We start from the raw sequence: 23,432 nt of genomic DNA, 5'->3' as shown, positions 1-23,432 counted from the left end.
CCAGGGATATGGCAGTGGATAAACATAAGAAATCACTGGGTATTCTGTAATTTTTAGCATCAAGTAAGCCAAAGGGGTATGCATTTCTGGCTTTTCTGAAGAAACTGATCCAAAGTCTGAAAAACAGCTTTGCCAAGATAATTTGCCATTATAATCTAAAAAGTCCCCAAAGTGGATTTGCAAAGTTTGAAACAATGCTATCACTTCCAAGACTTATTTACTGATCTCAGGGTAACTTACTTAATGTACAGTGCTAGGTCTGTAGCTAAAATAGCTTGCTTGATTATTTTCAACGTGGTCTTATATTCTTCAATGGAGAGGCCACTGAGGATCTGATTCCCCTTTATGGAAAAAGAAAACATCATTAGCACTCCATTTGGAGAAACGGCGGACAAGTTGCCAGAAAATACAGCAATAAGCTCATAAGAACAAAATCTGAAAATACACTCTCATATCTTGAAAACATGCCCAGTATTAAAAACTCATGAATATAGAAGCCACCTGCTTACTTAAAATAAATACCATGAAATAGTGTTCCCCATCTACACCCCCAACCCCGTCCCTTTTCATATAAAACAGTTCCATAACAGTGAAGCTACCTATGTATGCATGCTTTTCTAGTTCTTCTACTCTTTAGGCCTTAATCTAGACCTGAAATTTAATAGCTGTGTGTCATTTTCCCTTGGGCAAGTTAATTGCTATAATCTAACAGCAAGTAAAACTCTTTAAAACCAAAGCATATTAATGGCCATGAAAAGCAGAGAAGTGAACTTTTTAAACAACTGATTATTAAAAAGTTATTTCTCTATGGCCTTTGTAATAAACAGTAACATTTCTGGTACATTTTTATATATATTTAATCTAATCAATATTGGGAATAGTGTGTATTCTTTAGAAACATGTCACTATAGATGGGTAGAAGACATAAGCCAAAGTTGTGCTTACTGGTGGTCTAAGGAAAACATGGGTTGAAACATCTATAAGAAATATTTCCAAGGTGGCTACACATGTGCAAATCAATAAACACTTTTTCTACATTTTTTATCTCTTGCCTTAAGTTAAAGCATTACCAGTTGCCACTGAGTGGATTCTGACTCACGGCTACCCCATGTGTGTCAGAGTAGAACTGTGCTTCACAGGGTTTTCAATGCTGACTTTTTAGAAATAGATCACCAGGCCTTTCTTCCAAGGCACCCCGGGTGGACTAGAATTGCCAACCTTTTGGTTAGCAGCCAAGCTCATAAACTGTATGCACCACTAAGGAACTCCTAGCTAAAGCATAGTAGCTCTCTTAACCTGAACTGGGTAAAGTACACACCTTGGCTATTCAGACTATTCTCAAAGCAACATCTGTACATGGAGTCAGACATACTTCCAAAATCTCAGGGCTGAGAAAAAGCTAACGGGCTCAGGAATGGGACCTGGAGGCGAAGGATTTGTTGGGAACATAGGGGAACTAGCGAGTGTGCTGGGCCAGGGCCAAAACACATTGGTTAGAGAATAACCACATGTGAAATTGAGGCATATGTTTAATTAATGACAAAAATCTATAATTACAACCATAAAACCAAAAAAAAAAAAAAAAAACCCATTTGCCATCGAGTCGATTCTGACTCATAGCCACCCTATGGGACAGAACAGAACTGCCCCATAGGGGTTTCTAAGGAGTAGCTGGTGGATTTGAACTGCCAGCCTTTTAGTTAGCAGCCAAGCTCTTAACCATAAGCATTATTTTTACATATTAAATCATTTTAGGTTCTAGGCCAAACAGAAAAATATTCAGAAAATATCTTCTGATATATATTACAAGATAAAACAATACCTGTAGAAAAGAAACTGTTTTTTCGTGCCATATTCTTATTTCCCCTCCCCAACGTGGAGGCTGTAATTTCTTGTGTAATGGTGCTTACAAAGACAGAATACATAAATGGGTCTTATAATCTGAGGTCAGTTATGTATACAAATCAAATTCTTTATCGGTTAAGTAAAAACGTATTATATAACTTATGTAATAACAGAGGCAGCTATGATTTGAATACCCTTAAATCTGCTTTTGAAAAAAAAAAGGTCAGCATGTTTTCTTTCTTAAAGACTGAATTTGTAACAAGATATTAAAATGAAAGTTTTAGGTGAAGCACACAGATAGCAAATTCAAAGGTAAGTGCTGATGTTTCTGCTATAACACGACATACACGTCCTTGAAAAGTCTCAGTTTTAAAAAACTGCAAACTAAAAACATGGTTTATGAGACAAACCACTGTGCAGCTTTCTAACCAGATCACAAATCAAATCAAGAACTGGTACCTCCGGAGATAACTTAAGAAGCCCTAGTGGCACAGTGGTTAAAGCATTTGACTGCTGACCGAAAGGTGAGAGGTTCAAAACCACCAGCGTTGGTGGGAGAAAGATGCGGCAGTTGGCTTCCGTAAAGATTTATAGCCTTGGAAATTTATAGCCTTGGAAACTCTATGAGGTAGTTTAGGGTCGCTATAAGTGGGAATTGACTTGATGGCAGTGGTGGGTGCAGGTAATTTGGACAGGTCTGGAGATTGACTCTAAGGATATTTAAGATGCACAAAACCACTGAGTGGAAAAGTTGGTCCGTGTGGGCCAAGACAATGCAGATGGAACTGGATCTCTCAGACAGTAGGGTTGCTATCAAGGTGGGGACTGAAGGAAGAGATACCTGTTACAAGCTTAGAACAGTCCAAAGCAGGGCAAAGAACCTCAGGAGCAAGGGCCCATATTTTGTTGTTGTTGTTAGGTGTCGTCCAGTCCGTTCTGACTCACAGCAACCCGATGTACAACAGAATGAAACACTGCCTGGTCACAATCATTACTATGTTTGAGCCCACTGTTGCAGCCATTGTGTCAATCCACCTCACTGAGAGTCTTCTCTTTTTTGATGGCCCTCTACCAAGCATGATGTCCTTCTCTGGGGACTGGTCCCTCCTTATAACACGTCACAAGTACGTAAGACGAAGTCTTGTGATTCTCTCTTCTAAGGAGCATTCTGGCTGTACTTCTTCTGAGACGAATTAGTTCCATTCTTCTGGCAGTCTATAATATATTCAATATTCTTCATCATTACCGTAATTCAAAGGCATCAATTCTTCTTTGGTCTTCCTTATTTACTGCCCAGCTTTTGCATGCATATGAGGCAACTGAAAATACCATGACTTGGGGCAGGCACACCTTGGTCTTCAAGGTGATGTCTTTGCTTTTTAAGATTTTAAACAGGTCTTCTGCAGCAGATCTGCCCAATGCAATACATTGTATGATTTCTTGATTTTCGGCCCCAAAAAAAACTGCACATGCAAAAATTTTGACTATTACATGGCCTGGACATTTTGGTTTTATTATAGTATATAATTGAGACCTATATGCTGCATATTGGGACTTAAAGTAACTAGGGGGCTTTCTACTATAAAAAAAAAAAATCTGTTGCCATCGAGTCAATTCTGACTCATAGTGACCCTATAGGACAGGGTAGAACTGTTCCATAGGGTTTCCAAGGTGCAGTTGGTGGATTCGAATTGCCGATCTTTTGGTTAGTAGCTGAGCTCTTAACCACTGCATGTCCACAGCCCAGAAAATTTATGGGATTCCCTGAGTTTCCTTCCAGAGGCAATGGAAGAACTAGCCCTAGTGAGCAAACTTAAAGAGAGGCTGATACAGCTGCTTCACGATTATATCCCATGCACTGTGCTTATTCAAAGTCACAGTTAACACTTTCATTATTTTTTTGTTATTGTAAAGATAATACATGCATACACTAGACAATGTGAGTAATGGATAAACCAAAATATTCTAAACAAAAAAAGAAAATAAAAATTATTTATAATTTTATTAGACAAAGACAACCATTATTGGCACATCAGTGTATATTATTTTACTCTTATTTTCCTTAACATAAATACGCTTAGCGTAGCCTATATGTTTTCTTACACTGATAAAATATTCATGTAACCAAATGGTATAATAGCACGCACATACATACACACACACACACACACACACCCAGTGGCATAGTGGTTATGTGGTTAAGACCAAAAGGTCAGCAGTTCGAATCGACCAGGTGCTCACTGGAAACCCTATGGGCCAGTTCTACCCTGTCCTATAGGGTTGCTGTGAGTCAGAATCAACTTGGTGGCAATGGCTTAGGTTAGGTTAGGTTCCTACACACACACACACACAATGGCTTTTTTCCTTACCAAAATAGTTTGCTAGTGATTAGAAGTTTCAGATTATAAATTTCAATAAGAAGAGCAAGAGCAAAACCTAGATCTGTATAAGCTACCTCATTTGGGATTAAGAGAGAGAAGAATTAGCTGACAGGCACAAAACTATCAATATTGCTTGTTTCTAACTGAAGTACCCCCACATGTCTGTCAGTTTGTCGTACTGTGGGGGCTTGTGTGTTGCTGTGATGCTGGAAGCCATACCACTGGTATTCAGATAGCAGCAGGGTCACCCAAGGCAGACAGGTTTCAGCTGAGCTTCCAGAATAAGACAGACTAGGAAGAAGGACCCAGCAGCCTACTTCTGAAAAGAATTAGCCAGTGAAAACCTTATGAATAGTAGTGGAACACTGTTTGATATAGCGCCAGAAGATGTGCGCCCCAGGTTAGAAGGCACTCAGAAGACGACTGGGGAAGAGCTGACTCCTCAAAGTACAGTTGACCTTAATGACATAGGTGGAGTCAAGCTTTCAGGACTTTTCATTTGCTGATGTGGCACGATTCAAAATGAGAAGGAACAGCTGCAAATATCCATTAATAATCAGAATGTGGAATGTACGAAGTATGAATCTAGGAAAATTGAAATCTTCAAAAATGAAATGGAGAGCATAAACATCAATATCCTGGGCATTAGTAAGCTGAAATGGACTGGTATTGGCCATTCTGAATTGGACAATCATATTTTATGGTCTACCATGCCAGGAACGACAACTTGAAGAAGAATGGTGCTGCATTCATCGTCAAAAAGAACATTTCAGAATCTATCCTGAAGTACAACGCTATCAGTGATAGGACAATATCCATATACCTACAAGGAAGACCAGTTAATACGACTATTATTCAAATTTACACACCAACCACTAAGGCCAAAGATGAAGAAACTGAAGATTTTTACCAACTTCTGCAGTCTGAAATTGATCGAACGTGCAGTCAGGATGCATCGATAAGTACTGGTGATTGGAATACAAAAGTTGGAAGCAAAGAAGAAGGATTGGTAGTTGGAAAATATGACCTTGGTGGCAGAAAAGATGCTGGAGATCTCATGACAGAATTTGGAAAGATCAACAACATCTTCATTGCAAATTCCTTTTTTCACCAACATAAACAGAGACTATACGCACGGACCTCGCCAGATGGAATGCACAGGAATCAAATCGACTATATCTGTGGAAAGAGACGATGGAAAAGCTCAATATTATCAGTCAGAACAAGGCCAGAGCCGACGGTGGAACAGACCATCAACTGCTCATATGCAAGTTCAAGTTGAAACTGAAGAAAATTACAGCAAGTTGACAAGAGCCAAAGTATGACCTTGAGTATATCCCACCTGAATTTAGAGACCATCTCAAGAATAGGTTTGATGCGTTGAACACTAATGACCCAAGACCAGAGGAGTTGAGAAATGACATCAAGGACATCATAGGTGAAGAAAGCAAGAAGTCATTAAAAAGACAGGAAAGAAAAAAAAGACCAAAATGGATATCAGAAGAGACTCTGAAACTTGCTCTTGAACATCGAGTAGCTAAAGCAAAAGGAAGAAATGATGAAGTAAAAGAACTGAACAGAAGATTTCAAAGGGCGACTTGAGAAGACAAAGTAAAGTATTATAATAGCATGTGCAAAGAACTAGAGATAGAAAACCCAAAGAGAAGAACACGCTCAGCACTTCTCAAGTTGCAAGAACTGAAGAAAAAATTCAAGCCTCGAGCTGCAATAGTGAAGGATTCTGTGGGGAAAATATTAAATGATGCAGGAAGCATCAAAAGATGGAAAGAATACAGAGTCATTATACCAAAAAGAATTGGTCAACCTTCAACCATTTCAAGAGTTAGCATATGATCAGGAACCTATGGTACTGAAGGAAGAAGTCCAAGCTGCATTGAGGGCAGTGAGGAAAAACAAGGCTCCAGGAATTGACAGAATATCAACTGAGATGTTTCAACAAATGGATGCAGCGCTGGAAGTCCTCACTTGCCTATGCAAAGAAATTTGGAAGACAGCTACCTGGCCAACCAACTGGAAGAGATCCATATTTATGCCCATTTCCAAGAAAGGTGATCTAACCAAATGCAGAAATTATCAAAAGTATCATTAATATCACATGCAAGTAAAATTTTGCTGATGATCATTCAAAAGCGGCTGTAGCAGTATATCGACAGGGAACTGCCAGAAATTCAAGCTGGACTCAGAAGAGGATGTGGAACCAGGGATATCACTGCTGATGTTAGACGGATCCTGGCTAAAAGCAGAGAATACAAGGATGTTTACTTGTGTTTTATTGACTATGCTAAGGCATTCGACTGTGTGGATAATAACAAGTTATGGATAACATTGTGAAGAATGGGAATTCCAAATCACTTAATTGTGCTCATGAGGAACCTGTACATAGATCATTAGGTAGTTCTTTGGACAGAACAAGGGGATACTGCATGGTTTAAAGTCAGGGAAGGTGTGCGTCAGGGTTGTATCCTTTCACCATACCTATTCAATCTGTATGCTGAGCAAATAATCTGAGAAGCTGGAATATATGAAGAAGAATGGGGCATGAGGAATGGAGGAAGACTCATTAACAACCTGTGTTACACAGATGACACAACCTTGCTTACTGAAAGTGAAGAGGACTTGAAGCGTACTTACTGATGAAGATCAATGACCACAGCCTTCAGTATGGATTAAACTTCAACATAAAGAAAACAAAAATCCTCACAACTGGACCAGTGAGCAACATCATGATAAATGGAAAGGAGACTGAAGTTGTCAAGCACTTCATTTTACTCGAATCCACAATCGACACCCATGGAAGCAGCAGTCAAGAAATCAAAAGTTGAGCTGCATTGGGTAAATCTGCTGGAAGGGACCTCTTTAAAGTGTTGAAAAGCAAAGATGTCACCTTGAATAGTAAGGTATGCCTCACTCAAGCCATGGTATTTTCAATTGCATCATATGCATGTGAAAGCTGGACAATGAATAAGGAAGACCAGAGAAGAATTGATGCCTCTGAACTGCGGCACTGGTGAAGAATATTGAGCATAACACAGACTGCCAAAAGAACGAACAAATCTGTCTCGGAAGAAGTACAACCAGAATGTTCCTTAGGATGGCGAGACTGCGTCTTACATACTTTGGAGATGTCAGTAGGGATCAGCCCCTGGAGAAGGACATCATGCTTGGTAAAGTACAGGGTCAGCAGAAAAGAGAAGACCCTCAATGAGATGGTTTGACACAGTGGCTGCAACAATGGGCTCAAGCATAACAACGATTGTGAGCATGGCACAGAAGCAGGCAGTGTTTTGTTCTGTTGTACATGGGCTCGCTATGAGTCAGAAGCAACTCGATGGCACCTAGCAACAAGAAACAATTTGGAGTAACCAAAACCAAATTTAGTTGAGTAACTAAATTTCCCTTCTCAGGTGTCTTAGTTACCTAGTGCTGCTATAACAGAAATACCACAAATGGATGGCTTTAACAAACAGAAACTTATTTTCTCACAGTTTAGGAGACCAGAAGTCCAAATTCTGGGTGCCTGCTCTAGGGGAAAGCTTCCTTTCTCTATTGGCTCTGGACGAAGGTCCTTGTCCCTTTGAACTTCTGCTCCTGGGCGATCTTCATGTGTCTTGGCATCTCTCTTCCCCTGTCTCTGCTTGCTAGGTTCTGTTTAATCTCTTATATCTCAAAACAGATTGACTCAAAATACCCCCTACACTAATTCTGCCTCATTAACATAACAAAGACTACTTATTTCAAATGGGGTTGTAACCACAGGTATAGAGGTTAGAATTTACAAGACATATTTTTGGAGGACACAATTCAATTTATAACACGAGGCAACATTCAGGCAGTTTCGACTCGTTTTTTTAGTGCAGTGAGGCTGTGAGGATCTCAAATGTTTTGACTTTGTCTTCCTTACCCAAAAAGGGATAAAGTATGTTCAAGAATGTATGATGCCGGGAACAAATCCAAAACCTAAAAATAAAACTGAATTCATAAAGCTCTATTTTAAAATTCCATAACCATAAATTAGGTACTTACTGGACTATTGAGAATCATCAGGCACTGGTCAAAATGATGGTGTTCCATGATGGAATGACAGTAGAGCTGAGCCAGTGGGTGTTCGCTTCTGGAAAATATTTTTTTGAAGAAAGTAAATTAAAAAAAAAAAAAAAAAAATTTTTTTCCCAATAAGCTTATCAGTTTATGCTTCTTCTTATTGGTTACCTAAAAGAGAGGCTACTTTACAAAATTAATAAAACTAACAGTTTTCTGTCCCTTTGTTGAAAAAAGGGTGAGTTTACGTCTGGAAAATGATGAATAAAATGAAAGAGCCAAATACTGATATAACAACTGTTGCCGGTTCCACGTACAAACAATTTCATTGTTTTTTTTTAATTAACTAGAATAGTAGAAATAAGGAATAAGGACAAAAAAAATAGCTAACTTCTCTAAGCAATTGACTCAAAATACACCCTACACTAATCCTGCCTCGTTAACATAACAAAGACTACTTATTTCAAATGGGGTTATAACCCCAGGCATAGAGGTTAGAATTTACAAGCAATAAAGCAAAAAAAAAAAAAATCTCTGAAATAGATGTACAAATATTTTTCAATTTCAAAATTGAAATTGATTTCAAAATTGGAAACAAATTCACATGCTGACTTCTACTCTGAAATAATGCTCAGGCTGAAGGTCAGCTGATTAACAGGAGTCCCTGGGTGGCGCAAATGGTTAAGCACTCAGGTACTAACTGAAATGCTGGCAGTTTGAATTCACGCTGAGGTGCCCTGAAAGAAAAGAAAGGTTTGCAGATCTGCTTCTGAAATGTCACAGCCTTTAAAACCCTATGAAGCAGAGTTCTACACTGAAACACAAGGAGTCTCGCTCCAGGAGTCAGAATTGACTTGATGGCAACGAGTGTGGTTTTGGTTTGGTTCCTATAAGAACAGAAGTGACTGAGATGAAATCAACGGTGGTGTGTGTGACGGAAGGTAAGAAAAAGGGGGCAGCCAGTGCACATGCCCCCTTTGGAAAGGGAAGAAAGCTGACGGCTGGGTCAGAAAATTCCCCACATGGGATTCATATTTTTTCAGTGCAGGATATTTCCATAGCCTCTAAGTTGAACTTGGGGAAGCAGTAGAGATCCTTTGGTCTGGTGGAGAGAAGGGGAGAGATCTCATAATCAGCTTATTATACAGTTGGGGCAGGCACAAAGCAAGTGTGTGAAACCCTTCTAAAACATAACAAGTATCCCCTCCTCTCGTATTCCTCATGACCCCTCAGATGTAATTATAAAGCAGTTTTCACTGTTTCTTCTTTAAAAGAAAAATAAAGTTTCTAAAAGTTCCTGTTCCTAAAATTTATAGGACAGGGATTTATGAATTGTAAAGCACCAAACAAATGTTGGATAACACAATTGTCATTCAGTATTTTTGCATTTAATTGGTTGAAGAGAGAGAAATGTAACATGGGAAAAAATGGATAGAGTGAAAGAAGCCTAAGCGAAAACAAAACTAATAAAATGAATAGTAAGGTAAGAGAATGGGTAACCTCAGCTAATCCAGTGTTTAAAGTATCGCTACATTACAGCAATATTAACTCCTGCTTGCTTGTCTCCTTTGCTCCTTCCACATTTAACGAGTTCTGAGAGTCCCAGACAGCATAAATAGTTAAGCACTTGGCTATTACCCAAAAGGCTGGTGATTCAAGTCCGCCCAGAGGACATACAGAAGATAGCCGTGGCAGTCTACTTCTAAAGGATCAGCCATTGAAAACCCCGTGGGCACAGTTCTGCTCTGACACATATGGGGTTGCCATGAGGCAGAATCAACTCAACAGCAACTGGTTTGATTTTTTTTTTTGTTTACTATCGGTCAGGTACTGTGCTTATTGCTGGACAACGGGAAGCCAATGAATGGAAAAACATGAGCAGATCTGTGAAAAGCATGAATCTGCTGGAAACAAGACTGGTGGTGTGAGTGTTAGGTAGGAGACTACTGGGAAGCAGTTCTGGTAATCCAGGTAAGAGATAATGAATGGTTGCCTGGATTAAGGGGTAGCAGTGGACCTGAAGAGAAGCAGAGTTACCTGGGAGTTGCTGAAGAGGTAGATTAGATAGGAACTGGCAACAAATCCTGATGGGGGACCCAGTGAGGGAGATGAAGAGAACAAGTACAAATGCTAAGCTTCTGCCTTGGGCAGCTAGAGGGATGGTGATCTCATTTCCTGGCGCAGGAAAAAGGGGATGAAGGAGCAGAAGACAGCTAGTCGGAACTGTTGATTTTAAGATGCCTGAGTGCTATGGCTGCTAACCAAAGGGCCGGCAGTTCGAATCCGCCAGGCGCTACTTTGAAATTCTATGGGGCAGTTGTACTCCATCCTATAGGGTTGCTATGAGTCGGAATCAACTCAACGGCACTGGGTTTGGTTTTTCGGTTTTGGAGATCACCCAAGGGGATATAAATGTCTGAGCTCAGGTCTGGGCTGGAAATATAGATTTGGAATGCATCAACACGCAAATGGTTATTCCATCCATGGGAGTAGATGAGATTTTTCCAGGGATATGGCCTAAAAGAAGAACAGAGACCTTAGGGTAAAGGGAATCCATTATCTCCATTTTTAATCCTGCCTAGTGTTTTGGGTTCTCGATTTTGGCAACAGTATTTTCTCATCACTCAGACTAGATATGCTGAAGTCAACTTGAATTTAACAACTGCAGTCTTCCTCATTTCCTCACTTAGAATAAAAGGAAAAGCTTCTAAAGTATGTTATTTTCATTTCTGTAGGGAATTCAATGGCATACAGTATTAGTTTAATATAAATTTTATTCTGCCAGATACTGGCTGTTTCTATCAGTCCATTAGATTTGTAAACCTCTTCAGTGTGATAATATGTGCTTAGCCTGCGATATACAGTACAGTAGTGACAATAATTACCATCTGCTGAGAACCTTTTTTTTTTTTTTTTTTTTACTGAGAACGTATGACTGTGCTAAGAGAAGTTTATATCTAATTTTTACGATAACCCTGTGTAGGACCCTCTGTTTACCACTTCACAGTCCTATCAGTCCCACCTCTTACTCCAGCCATTGATGTAGTTACTGTTCAGTTTCATGCAAACTTTCCCAGACTTTGCGCAGGTGCCAATTAGAATGTGCTTTGCCCTGGTCCCCCACGAAAATCTATCACTCCTGCCCTGAAGCTGTCTGACCCCATAGCTGGTGCCCACAGGAACTCCCTCTGCACTCGCACTTATCATCTTAGAAGTGTGGAAGAGTTATGGCCTGTGGGGTCACCTTTAAGCAATGGGGCATGGGAGCTTATGAATAATTGCTTCCCTTTTTGTCTTCTCATTAGACTGTCCTGAGTCTAATTTTAGAAGATGCCTCAAAAGGATGGCAAACTGAACATCAGTTGCCCATAACAGAGCGCAGCCATATAACTCATCCTTGTACTGGCTTTCCCTTCCTCCCTATTTCACTCCCAGTCCTGTATTTCTGCTCCCTGGGATCACATTCACCAATAAGCTAAGTGCATGTCAGCCTTTGTCTCAGGCTCTGCCTCGGGGGTAACCCAGGCTGAGACCTCCCTAAAATTGGCATGATTATATTTATATTTTAGATGAACAAAAGTTCTGAGAGATTATCTAACTCACTCAAGGTCAATATCAATGGCACAGCTGGGGTTCAAATATATCCTCTTTGCTGCATCACAGGTGTCACGATGCCACAGCGCTGTGCACGGCGCACATGCTCACTGACCTAGTTAAGAGACGGATGAGGAAAGGCAACGAGGTGGACAGAACACAAACAGGTTTAAAGCCTCAAATGCACGCTGCATTTTTAGACGATGCACAAAGGACTGTTTCACATTAGAGAAAAGCCTTGGCTTGTGAGAGGGATGAATGCAAATTATGTGTTTGCTTTTACTTACATTCTAAAAATATAGGTTTATGAATCAATGAAAGGGTGACAAATGCCCCGAATTTCCTGTTTACAAAAATAGTTATGGAAACCAGTGTATTCTACATCCTGTTACATTCCACTCTTTCAGACACAGGCTACGTTGTCTCTTTATTTGAGGTCACATCAGAGGGACCCATTTAAACCACTACTGCTGCAGAATTTTGTTCCCACACTGATGTGAGCATTAGCAGATGGGCATTCCCTCCCTGCGTTTTCCTCCTGCTCTGCATGGTTGTCAGTCCATCTCTGAGAGTGGCGTTAGGACATCTATGCAGAAATCAGACCAATATTCTAGAAAGTTTAAATATAAAGCCTTAGAAATTCATAGGAAATGAAAGCCCTGTGAGAAAAACAATCCTACCACCTCAGACTTCCTCTTCTCACTGATTCTAACGGTGAAAACCTTGATTCTGCTTTTCATCCATATATACTGCTCTGGGCACAAATCTCTAACTCTCACTTCTTTGTAACCCATGTCGACCCCATTTAATTCTTTATCATCATCTCTCTCCAAATCATCACTATTGTCTCCTTCTACCACCAATCAGGGGTTACTTCTCCTTCTCAGAAAAAAACAGGCCTTGGCTTATTTTTTCCTTCTATTCTCTAACTGGACTTGATGGCACAGATATTTAAGTCGGTGATTCACTTGATCTTTGGCCCTCACAGCTCTGTGACCTCCATGCCTCTACTGATTGTCTCTTCTTCACATCAACGACAGGCTCACTCGTTTGTCCCACAGCTACTAAATGCAAGCACCTGCATTAGGCATAGTAGCTTTGCCACACCCTGATCCATCATGAAACAAAGCAGTATCTTAAACTCCCATCTGTCATTAATAGCATTCCCTTGTGAAAACAGCTAAAACCTATATAATGCTTAATACGTGCCAGGCACTGTTCTAAGTAAGCACTTTATCAAACTCCTTTAACCCTTATAAAAATCCTATGAGGTAGGAACTATGATTATTCCATCACACGGAGAAGGAAACAGAGGACAGAGAGGTTCAGTAACTTGCCCAAGGTCATATGGTAAGAGGAGTCAGGCTGCACCTAGGCAGACCGGCTCGAGGCTCTCCTAACCATCATAAGCACGGCACGGTGGTATAGGGATTAACTGAATTAATGTGTATGCGCATATGTGTCTATAAGAGTTCCTGGCACATAATAGGGTCTGTGGTAAATGTTAAAGGGGCCCTGGTGGTGCAGTGGCTAAGAGCTATGGCTGCTAAACAAAAGGTTGGCAGTTTGAATCCACCAGTTGCTCCTTTGAAACCCTATGGGGCAGTTCTACTCTGTCCTACAAGGTCGCTATGAGTCGGAATTGACTCAGTGGCAACGGGTTTTTTGTTTATTTTTGGGTGCTTCAGTGGTTAAAGCACTTGGCTGCTAACTGAAAGGTCTGTGATTTGAAACCACCAGCTACTCCACGAGAGAAAGATGGAGCAGTCTGCTTCTGTAAAGATTTACAGCCTTGGAAACCCTATGGGGCAGTTCTACTCTGTCCTATAGGGCCGTTCTACTCTGTCCTTTTGGGGCGCTATGAGTCAGAATCAACTCAATTGCAATGGGTTTTTATAGTGAATTTTAGTTCCTATTATTATTTATTACTACTATTATTATTCATTGTTACTGATATCAGAACTACAGTGAAACCTGTGAAAGCCGGAACTAGATGGGACTGCCTTGTTTTTCCAGTCTCAGAAGTTTTCTGCCTTTGGTGCAGTCACTACTTCTCTGTTGCTCTCTATTTAGTGGACAATATTTGAGTTTTGCTTCTCTGACAGGTTTCTGCCTTACACAGGTTCCAGCCTCCGCAGGTTTTACTGTAACTGAATTTGCACTTTATTCATACTCAGATCTACAGTCTCTCAAGATCTCCAACCTCACCAACCTTACCAGGGATTATCTCATTCTTGGCTAAACTAGACTCTACTCAATTTGAACTTTAAAAAGTGTAACTTCTGTGCTGTCTTTACTACCCTCTTAAATCTCTGATTCTCTTGGCCTTCTATTTCCATGGGGCTGCCTGTAACTCCAGCTCACTCTTGTTCCTTCGTTAGTGAGCAGCGAAGACCGTGATACAGAAGAAGTTCTCCCAGTACAAATACAGTCTGACAGAGACCACCAGAAAGTTATTTTATTCTGATTTTATTGATTCTCTAAACTTAAAAAAAAAGCAAACATTTATTTGACCATTTTACCTCTTCTAACTACTTAATGGAAACCCTGGTGGCGTAGTGGTTAAGTGCTACGGCTGCTAATCCAAGGGTCGGCAGTTCAAATCCACCAAGCGCTCCTTGGAAACTCCATGGGGAAGTTCTACTCTGTCCTATAGGGTCACTATTTAATACCCTATTTATTATATTCTTCTCATTGTCAAATTTTTCCTTCAAAGAACCACTGTTCCATGAGGATGCCCACCTCATAGTGTTCCTGGAGTATCTTTATCCTTTCTCCTCTCTAAATCCTACCTACTTTTTCAGATCCAGCTTAAGTCTCGCTTCCCCCATTAATAGTGGAGATGGACTGACTAAACTAGTCTTGACCAACTTCCTTCTCAGCTGAGCATTTGCAGTCAATGTTGTTATACAACCCAGGACTTACTAGATACTTTTTTGCATTGATCACTACTGTTTTATGAGACTATGAAAATTCGTCAGGGCCAAAATCACATTTTATACTCTTACAGTTGTCTTGCCGCCTAGCAAGGTGCCAATGCCCTAATAAATGCCCATTAGCCATCTGTCTAAAATGTAGGATAATTTCACTATAGTATCTCATGAATCTGAATCTAACGAAATATATCCTAATTCTGCAGCCCTAATTCTGGAAATCTCCCTAAGCAATCCAAACGTTACAAATGTGTTTTCTCTCATAGATGTCTGTACTTCAGCCAATTTGTACCTGTTACACCCTATTTTTAAAATAATATGGCAATACCTATCTGAAATCTCTCTTTTCTTTTTCAACCTATGAGCAGTGAGCTCTTCCCACCAATATTTCCCTGCCATACTAACAGTACTCCTCCATAATGGTAGCCTTCCTAATCGAGGAAGGAATCATAAGAATTGATCAGGGAGAACTTCCTATTCAAGGAATATCTTACTTCAAGTTCATTTTATGAAAAGATTTTCAAGACAGGAGAATTTCAGTTTTTAACTCTACCACCACATTAGGGTCTTACTTCTTTTTGATGCATTCATTTTATTTCTGTGCCTTCTTTTATTGTTTTACTTTTCCTCACATATTAGTTTGAATATCTGAATGAGATCTGAAAACAGTATACCTTTTCAGAAATTAGTACTTTATATGGGCATGTTCCTGGTACTTGTAATCTCCCAAGATTCCCCTGGTCAAGAAAATTCTACTTTAAGTATCATTCATTTACCACTAAGGAAAGAATAAAAGAACCATCCTGGAAAATTCTTGGTTTCCTCTAGTCAAACCACAGGGATGTAGGAAAAAATAAAAATCTCTGAAATTGCTTTAATTATTATTTTTTTTAAGTTATTATTACTCGGTAGAAGATTGCTTTGTGGTGTGTGTGAAAGCAAGGTTTTGCAGTCTATGACTTTTTCCCAGGACTTTTTTTTGAAGAGAAGATGACGTTTCTCCAGATGTTTTTCCGGATAAGTATTTTTAAATAAACAAAGGAAAAAATAGCTGAGCAATTTTTTCACTCTAAAGCAGGGCAATACAGCATCTTAGCACAATCCATGTACTAATAATCCATAGACTAATAACATTACGTTCAGTTGAGGTAGAGAGGGACACGTATCACACAATTACTTCGATCTTTAGGCTGTGCTGGCTGTGGAAGGCCATGCTATGTGGCTTGACTCTATTGATGTTACTTTTCATCATTATTTCCTGTGTCTATCTGAGGCTCAGGAACACAATCACATGACAAAGCACAGGGGACAAGGGATACGTCACCCAGTCAGTTCTCCCAACATTAGATTTTAAATTTTTAATATTTTAAAGAGCCCATCTGAGACACTCAGGCAAGAGCCTGCTCTCTTTTCCCATCAAAAAGTTAGCAAAGGACATGGTTACTGCATTGCTACAATTCTTTTTACATGGAGTTTTCCATTTATTTAGATAAACAGAATCTGATTAGAGAGCTTTCTGATACTCCCTCAAGACATCTGGAATTTCCTCAAGAGATTTATCCACTAACTGAATCATTTGCACACTTAAAAAAAAAAATGCTCAGTAGTAAAGAGATTTCGCTATTAAACTGTAGGCTTTTTGATCAAATTGCTATAAGAAAATAAAAATGTCACAGTGGCTCAAAAATTTGATGAAAAGTGATGTCACCGTTATCATCTCTTTGTAATTGCGAATGTCACTTAAGTATGGTCTTTACAGAAGCCTGAAACTCTTCTCTGAAGGACTGGTATCTTGCTCCCAATGTCAGCCAATGAGCAGATGATGTACGATTATCATTAGTATCTAAGGCCAGCAACTATTTAACACTGAACACGTACCAAGCATTCAACTTGGCACTGATGCGTGCTATCTGTTCAAACTTACATCAACCCTATGAGGTAGGTTATACTATTATCTCCATTTTATGGATCCGAAAACTGAGGTATGGGCTGATTAGCTACCTTGCCCAAGGTCACACAAGGACTGTAGGGCAAAGCTAAGATCTGAATCCATGTCTGACCACAGGGCCAGAGCTCTCCAACACTGTGTTATACAGTCTCCACTGAGACCAGAAGCCTCCTTCTGTTGAGTACTTACAGAGTACCAAGGACTAAGCTAAGCACTTTTCAAACATTATTTTTTCAGTTCCAGGGTAAAATTCTACCTTTTTTGAACTAGTCTTAATAGTTTTCCAATGAAGATCTTCAGCGGGGTCTACACAGACTAAAGCAATACAGTTCTGAACATAAATACTTTAACTTCAGGCCAGCAACTTTGCTTTTTATCCAACATGTTATTGGGCTTGCATTATTTTTTTCCATTTCCCTTAAATATAACCAGAGTACCTATAGGACTTGGACCAACAGAAACTCTGTACCATCAAATTTTGCTGTGGCTTTCACTTGAAGAACTACAGCCCTACAGTTTAACAGAAGCATCTTCTTCTTTTGCTGGGGAAAATGTCTTACCGTTGTATGTAAGAGTTATTCACACCGCGGTGGTCCAGATCATGGCTTAGCGCAGCGATCAGCAGTGCGAGTATCTCCAGGTCTGTCAGCTTGTTCTGCGTGGCCACAGGCATTGGAGGAAAGAGACAGAAAGACACAGTTCGGTGAAGGGCATTATACCACCTCTCCACAGCAATCATGTATTTTTCTCAGTACTTTACATATGTGTTTTATAGTCAAGGACTCAAGCTAGAATCTTATTCTGTGGGAAATGAGATGTAGTTTGTCACTCAGGATGGAGTTACTACAAATGTCACTAATCAACAGAAAAAGTCAAAATGCCCCCCCTTCAAAAATCAATAACTTGTCCAACTCTAGTATACTACTAATTCTCAATTATCTATCTCAACTGCATACATGTATGTATGGAATATGGAGTCCCTGGGTGGTATAAACGGTTAAGTGCTTGACAACTAGCCAAAAGGCTGGTGATCTGAACCACCCAGAGGTGCCTCAGGCCTGGCAATCTGCTTCTGAAAAGTCACAGACTGGAAAACGCTATGGAGCACAGTTCTACTCTGCACACATGGGGTCACAATGAATCAAAATTGACTCGATGGCAACTAACAACAATGCATATGGAATAATCAGAAAACACTTTAAATAATTGTTTCCTCTCTGACTTTTAGTTCCCTGTAGACTCTTCTGCTTTCAGTCTCTGCTACCAGTTGTTGTATCCTTAAGGAATATAGACAATGTGAATATTAAGCAAAAGAATAGAAAAAAGATAATTAGAAATGAAAAATTTAAAAAGCTGCATAATATATTCTAAAACCAAATGAGGTTATTTTTGAACATCTGCCATTTGTATTATCTATGCCACTGTTCTCCTTCATTAGCAAGAAAAAATTTGAAATTATTATCAGCTGTATTCTGCTGGAACTCTCAACACTCTAAATAGGTTTTATGACACACACAGAAATTGTCATTTTGTTATTTCTCACAAAATGCAAGGATAAGTCTTTAGTGGAGATAATCCTTATGACCTTTCCATATCCCAAAATAAATTTAGCCCATTTCCTAGAAATGTTTGCTACAGCAGGAAAATAAGATTATGACATTTCACGTGGCTCCTTTGCTAGTAATCGCATCTTTTAGAGCCAGCCAGTTAACATGTGCACCCTATGAAGCCAGAGAATTCCATTTTTAGAATTTATTAAAACAAAAAACAAAGACAAAAGGCAGGGAAGCTCTGAATTAAAAACAGTAATATGATGGATGGATGCCTAGAATCACTTATCTAGATTAACTAGTCGAGCTATGAATAAAATTTGACCTGAAAAGGAACCAATTATTTAAATGTTTTCTGTGTTGATCTTCTCGGTAAATAGTCTCTAATCAATGCATATAAAACCAAAACTCTTTGATTAAAGAGTACTTGTAAAATTGACTGAGGGACTAGAACACGCTGCTAAGTGTGAGGATGACACAGGAATGGGCAAGATTTGTTCTGCTGTACACAGGGTCACCATGAGGCGAAATCCACTTGAGGGCAAATAACAATACGAACAAAATAAAAGTGACTGAGTGCTCCAGAGAAAATGAGATAAAGGACCCTGGACTTAGCATTTGGCTGCAAACCAAAAGGTCAGCAGTTCAAACCCAACAGCCACTCCTTGGAAGCCCTTTGGGGCAGTTCTATTCTGTCCTCTACGGTCACTATGAGTTGGAATTAACTCAACGGCAACGCGTTATGGGGCTTATCTCTGAAGCCAAATTCAGGACTTGGGTGGTTTTAGAGGAACTCTACTATGGAGTCAGTTGAACATGAGAAAATAGGGTATATTTTCTTATTAATACTGTAGAGTTTTCCTCTGAAGAAAATATTTATTTGCCCAAAGACTAAGTGTAACATGAAGGTAAACAAAAAACAACAAAAAAATTTAAATATGCCATATATATTACACATAAAAGAAAATGACCAATTAAGAATTTGCCATACTAGTCCTAAAGAGCTCTCTGGTTAAGCACTTGGCTGCTAACCGAAAAGTTGGGGGTTTGAACCCACCAGCCACTCCACGGAGACAAAACCTGGTGATCTGCTCCCGTAAAGATTTCAGCCTAGGAAACCCCATGGGGCAGTTCTGCTCTGTTCCATAGGGTCGCTATGAGTCAGAATCAACTCTAAGGCACAAAACGACAACAGTCCTCCTTAATTAACAAAATATAATCTGTTATGTAAAAGCAGAAGTAAATATTATTTTCAATCATCATTAAACCCACTGCCATTGAGTCAATTCCAACTCATACTGACCCTATGAAACAGAGTAGAACTGCCGCACAGGGTTTAAAAGGGTGTAAATCTCTACGGAAGCAGGCTGGTACCAATTATCATTAAAAACAAAACAAAACAAAACACAAAACCTGTTGTCTTCAAGTCGAATCCAACTCCTAGCGACCCCATTGGACAGAGTAGAACTGCCCCACAGGGTTTCCAAGGAGCAGCTGGTGGATTTGAATTGCTGACCTTTTGGTTAAAACTGTAACTCTTAACCGCTATACCACCAGGGTTTCCATTTAGTGCACATTAAAACTAAAAAAATGCTGTTAATTTTTACTATTTAAGCAACAAAATGTCTTAAATACACGAATAGTTCTAAAAAGTACCTGGATTTTGCCTGCCTTTAAAGCAGCAAACATGCACTGAGCTGTATTGAAGGCATGTCTCCAATTATGATAGGCAACATTCTTCCGATAATTCTTCTTTACACTTAAAATCCAACTGCAAAGAACCTTTAGGAAATAAATAAAACATAGGTAACAACAATAATCGCTAGCATTGATCACAGTCACCATGTTCTAGGCACAGTACAAAGTATTCGCATTTAATGCTTGCCGTTTTGTGAGGGAGGCACTACTAGCATCATTTTGCAGATGAGGAAAATAACACACAGAGACGTAAAGTAACTTCCTTAAGGTCATGCTGCCAGCAAGGGGTGGGGCCAAAATTCAAAATTGAGCTCCAAGGCCCACCACATTAACCATCACGTTAAATAACCATCACGTTAACTAAATTATACGTGAAATGTAAGACATCTCTAAGAAAGTTATTTTTAGCATGGGCAGACTAGCTTTTTAAAAGATATTCAATTAAGGGAGTCCAAGTAGATAGTCACACATGTATATAATTTCAACTTTAGAGACCCTTGGGTCCACTTTGTATGTCTGAGACAGTATTTAGTACAAGGCTTTGAGATTGGATTGGGGGCAGGATATACAGCACATATCCAAGGACAAACTGGAGTTGCAAGTCCTAACACAATCATTAGATCGTTGTCCCTTTATAAACCATGCTTAAATATTCAGGCAGAGTTACCGATGGGTTATCAAGAAGTAATTTAAAAAAATAACATATGTGAAATAAAGCCCTGGTTCCATATGGAAAAAAATATATTTTAAAAGATGGAATGAAAAGGAGAGGCTATTCCCAGTCCCATGAGTTGAGAAGAGTCTATAAAATTCCCTGGGACTCATGGGACCTAGGCATGGGTATTCTGTGTTTGTGTTAGCTTCAGAGTCTCTTCAAGTTAGAATGATTTACTGTACTTTTGGGGATCTGTAAAGATAAGTATGTGCTTCTTCCTGCCTATATCACTGGGGATGCTTCGAACACAAAAAGCACTGCCTGCGAATGGTAAAAGTACCAGGGAAAAGGACACTCCTCTGACAATATCCGACACAGTATGACTGGCTGCAGAAGTAGGCCAAAAACAAGGTTTCTCCATTGCTGGGGGAAACCTGCTTGCAGAGGATTTGGTACGTGAACAGTGCTTTCATATTATCCCTTTTATTTTCAGGTCTTTCTGTTCCTATACATATGAAAAACAAATCAATATAAAAATTGAAAGCACAAGTTTATAAACTGCCAAATAGCAATCCAAGTGGCACGAAGTCAATCCTTGGATTCTCCCAAGAAGAGAGATTTTGGGGTCACACTGAGGAAGAGAAAAATATGCTGTGGCATAAAATGGAGCAGATATACTTCAGAGAAAGAAATGACATGAAAGATAGAAGGTGAAAATAAAAAAAGCACAGCACATGCAGATTTTTTGTGAGTAAAGTTAAGAATCTGTTTCAGAGATTGGCAAAAGGCAATGCTAGTGCGGCGGTTATAGGGGAGTAACTCAAGGAAAGGAAGCCAAGCTGATACGTGAAGCTTTGACATATCTTTCAACAGGAAATATTCTTTGTCAGGGAAGCTTCAAAATGCTAACATCCTCTCCAGTCATAACATTTTAATCGTATCATCCTAAATTATACTGACAGTGATATCTAAAACAAATAAAACAGAAGAGGTGCTAAGGCAAGAAAGCCAACCCGAATGACTGTGATGTTCAAGTTGATGTCGACCAGAATTAGAATAGTAGTTATTCAAACATAAAAGGAGGACAGATGAATCACAAATTGAGAAGAAATATTTGCCTAATGCATAGAAGTTCAAGAAACAGAAAGAAAACGATTGCTAAAGAAACTGAGAGTAACTATATACCCAGCCCTCAAATGCTATCTAAAAACTAAATAAGAAATAAATCAACTTATAAGAATTTCATAAAAAGAGACAAGGATCACATTCCTTTGTAATGGCCAAGCCCTTTCAACAGAAGCGTTACTAGTAAGTTTAAAGTATGAAAACTCTTGGGAATGGAAGGAGATTTGAGAAGTCATCTAGGTTTACTCTTAACTAGCAGGAAGCAGAACTGAATGAAGTCTTTATTCCATTAACAGAAAAGGTTTTAAAAATCGAGTCCAATAATCTACAATAGAGACATTTGATGGAGTGACACTACCATAGTCAAACTTGGCCTAAGAATGGGGTAATTGACATGTACTCTACATCTGTGTGTTAAGCAGAATATTTACATATCTATACACAAACAAATATACACTTTAATAATTACATAGATGCATTTATAATTCTCACAAGACTCCTATGAGGGAGGCATTACCATTTTTCCCAATTAACAGATTAGGAAACTGAGAATGTGAGAGTTTAATTGTCCACAGGAATAATGGTAATCACTAGTAGAGCAAAGATGCAGACTCAGGTCTGTCTGACTCAAAACCCATGATCTTTCTGCTCTACCATGTTATCTCAATTTCCTCATTTGTAAAATGGGGACAATAATAAACAAAAAACCACTCTTGATTGCTTGTTGTAATGACTCGATGAGACAATACCTCTTAACACACTCTAACAAGAGCGATGTACTACTGCTAGAGAAGAGTTTACAGACAGTTATTTCTTATTTTCACCCAAGAGTGATATAACGTTTAGTTAAATTCAAGACAGGTAAAGCCATCATAAAGACAATGTATCGATCTTAGCTTTCGTGCCTAACAGTGAGGGCTGTGACAGCAGGGAGAGCTTATCACTAAAAGGTACACCTAGCACAGTACTGGGTACATAAAAAAAAAAAGCTGCCATTAAGTCAATTCTGGCTCACAGGGATCTTATTACACAGAGTAGAACTGCCCCCTCGGGGTTCCAAGGCTGTAATCTTTACAGAAGCAGACTGCCACATCTTTCTTCTGTAGAGCAGCTGGTGGGTTTGAACTGCCAACCTTTTGGTTAGCAGCCAAGTGCTTAACCACTGCGCCACCAAGGCTCCTTACTGGGTACATACTATATGCTAATAACTTTCATTGCAGGAATTATTGGATTGCTGAAAAGTAGAGGCCTTCAAGACATTTAACTTTCCTGAGAAGAAATCTGTATAAGGAGACTAGATATTGAACTGACCAGAAAAATAACTTTAAAGGCAAGACTACTGAAATTTTTCCAAAAAGTCCTTTCTTGTCCCCCTTAGTCTAACGTTATATACATAGCTCTATGAAACAAATGAAATTTCCCTGGTATCTCCAAAATGAGATTAAAAGGTATTCCTTTTAGTCTGACTACTTTCTGAGAATAAGGTAACCAACGTGGTTAAAATAAGTTTTCATCTTTACCCCATGCGGGTCATCATGTTCTAACCAAGAGCTGGGTCTCACCTCAAGCCCCCTTACTTTCTCATTTCCAAAGGAGGACACTGTACATTGTTATCATAACCTTCCCTGTATGTAGTTATTCTTA

General features: G+C 39.3%; 1 protein-coding gene across 7 annotated transcripts in view; it reads right to left on the bottom strand.

Moving 5' to 3' along the window:
- The window catches only part of PDE5A (phosphodiesterase 5A), a 164,846-nt gene that overhangs the window by 24,736 nt on the left and 116,678 nt on the right, over positions 1 to 23,432 (bottom strand). For all 7 annotated transcript variants that reach the window (XR_007517605.1, XM_049885431.1, XM_049885430.1 and 4 more), the window contains 4 exons: positions 19,967 to 20,092; positions 17,321 to 17,415; positions 8,271 to 8,358; positions 241 to 341 (listed from right to left, as the gene is read on the bottom strand). Coding sequence is in view for 6 of the 7 variants with exons in the window: in XM_049885431.1 (XP_049741388.1) it covers positions 241 to 341; positions 8,271 to 8,358; positions 17,321 to 17,415; positions 19,967 to 20,092 (410 nt within the window). In the remaining variant the exon portion in view is untranslated. The remainder of the gene's footprint in view (positions 1 to 240; positions 342 to 8,270; positions 8,359 to 17,320; positions 17,416 to 19,966; positions 20,093 to 23,432) is intronic.

This window comes from Elephas maximus, chromosome 5, assembly GCF_024166365.1.
Source record: "Elephas maximus indicus isolate mEleMax1 chromosome 5, mEleMax1 primary haplotype, whole genome shotgun sequence".
Taxonomy (NCBI): domain Eukaryota; kingdom Metazoa; phylum Chordata; class Mammalia; order Proboscidea; family Elephantidae; genus Elephas; species Elephas maximus.
This window is presented reverse-complemented; position numbering and strand designations above follow the sequence as displayed.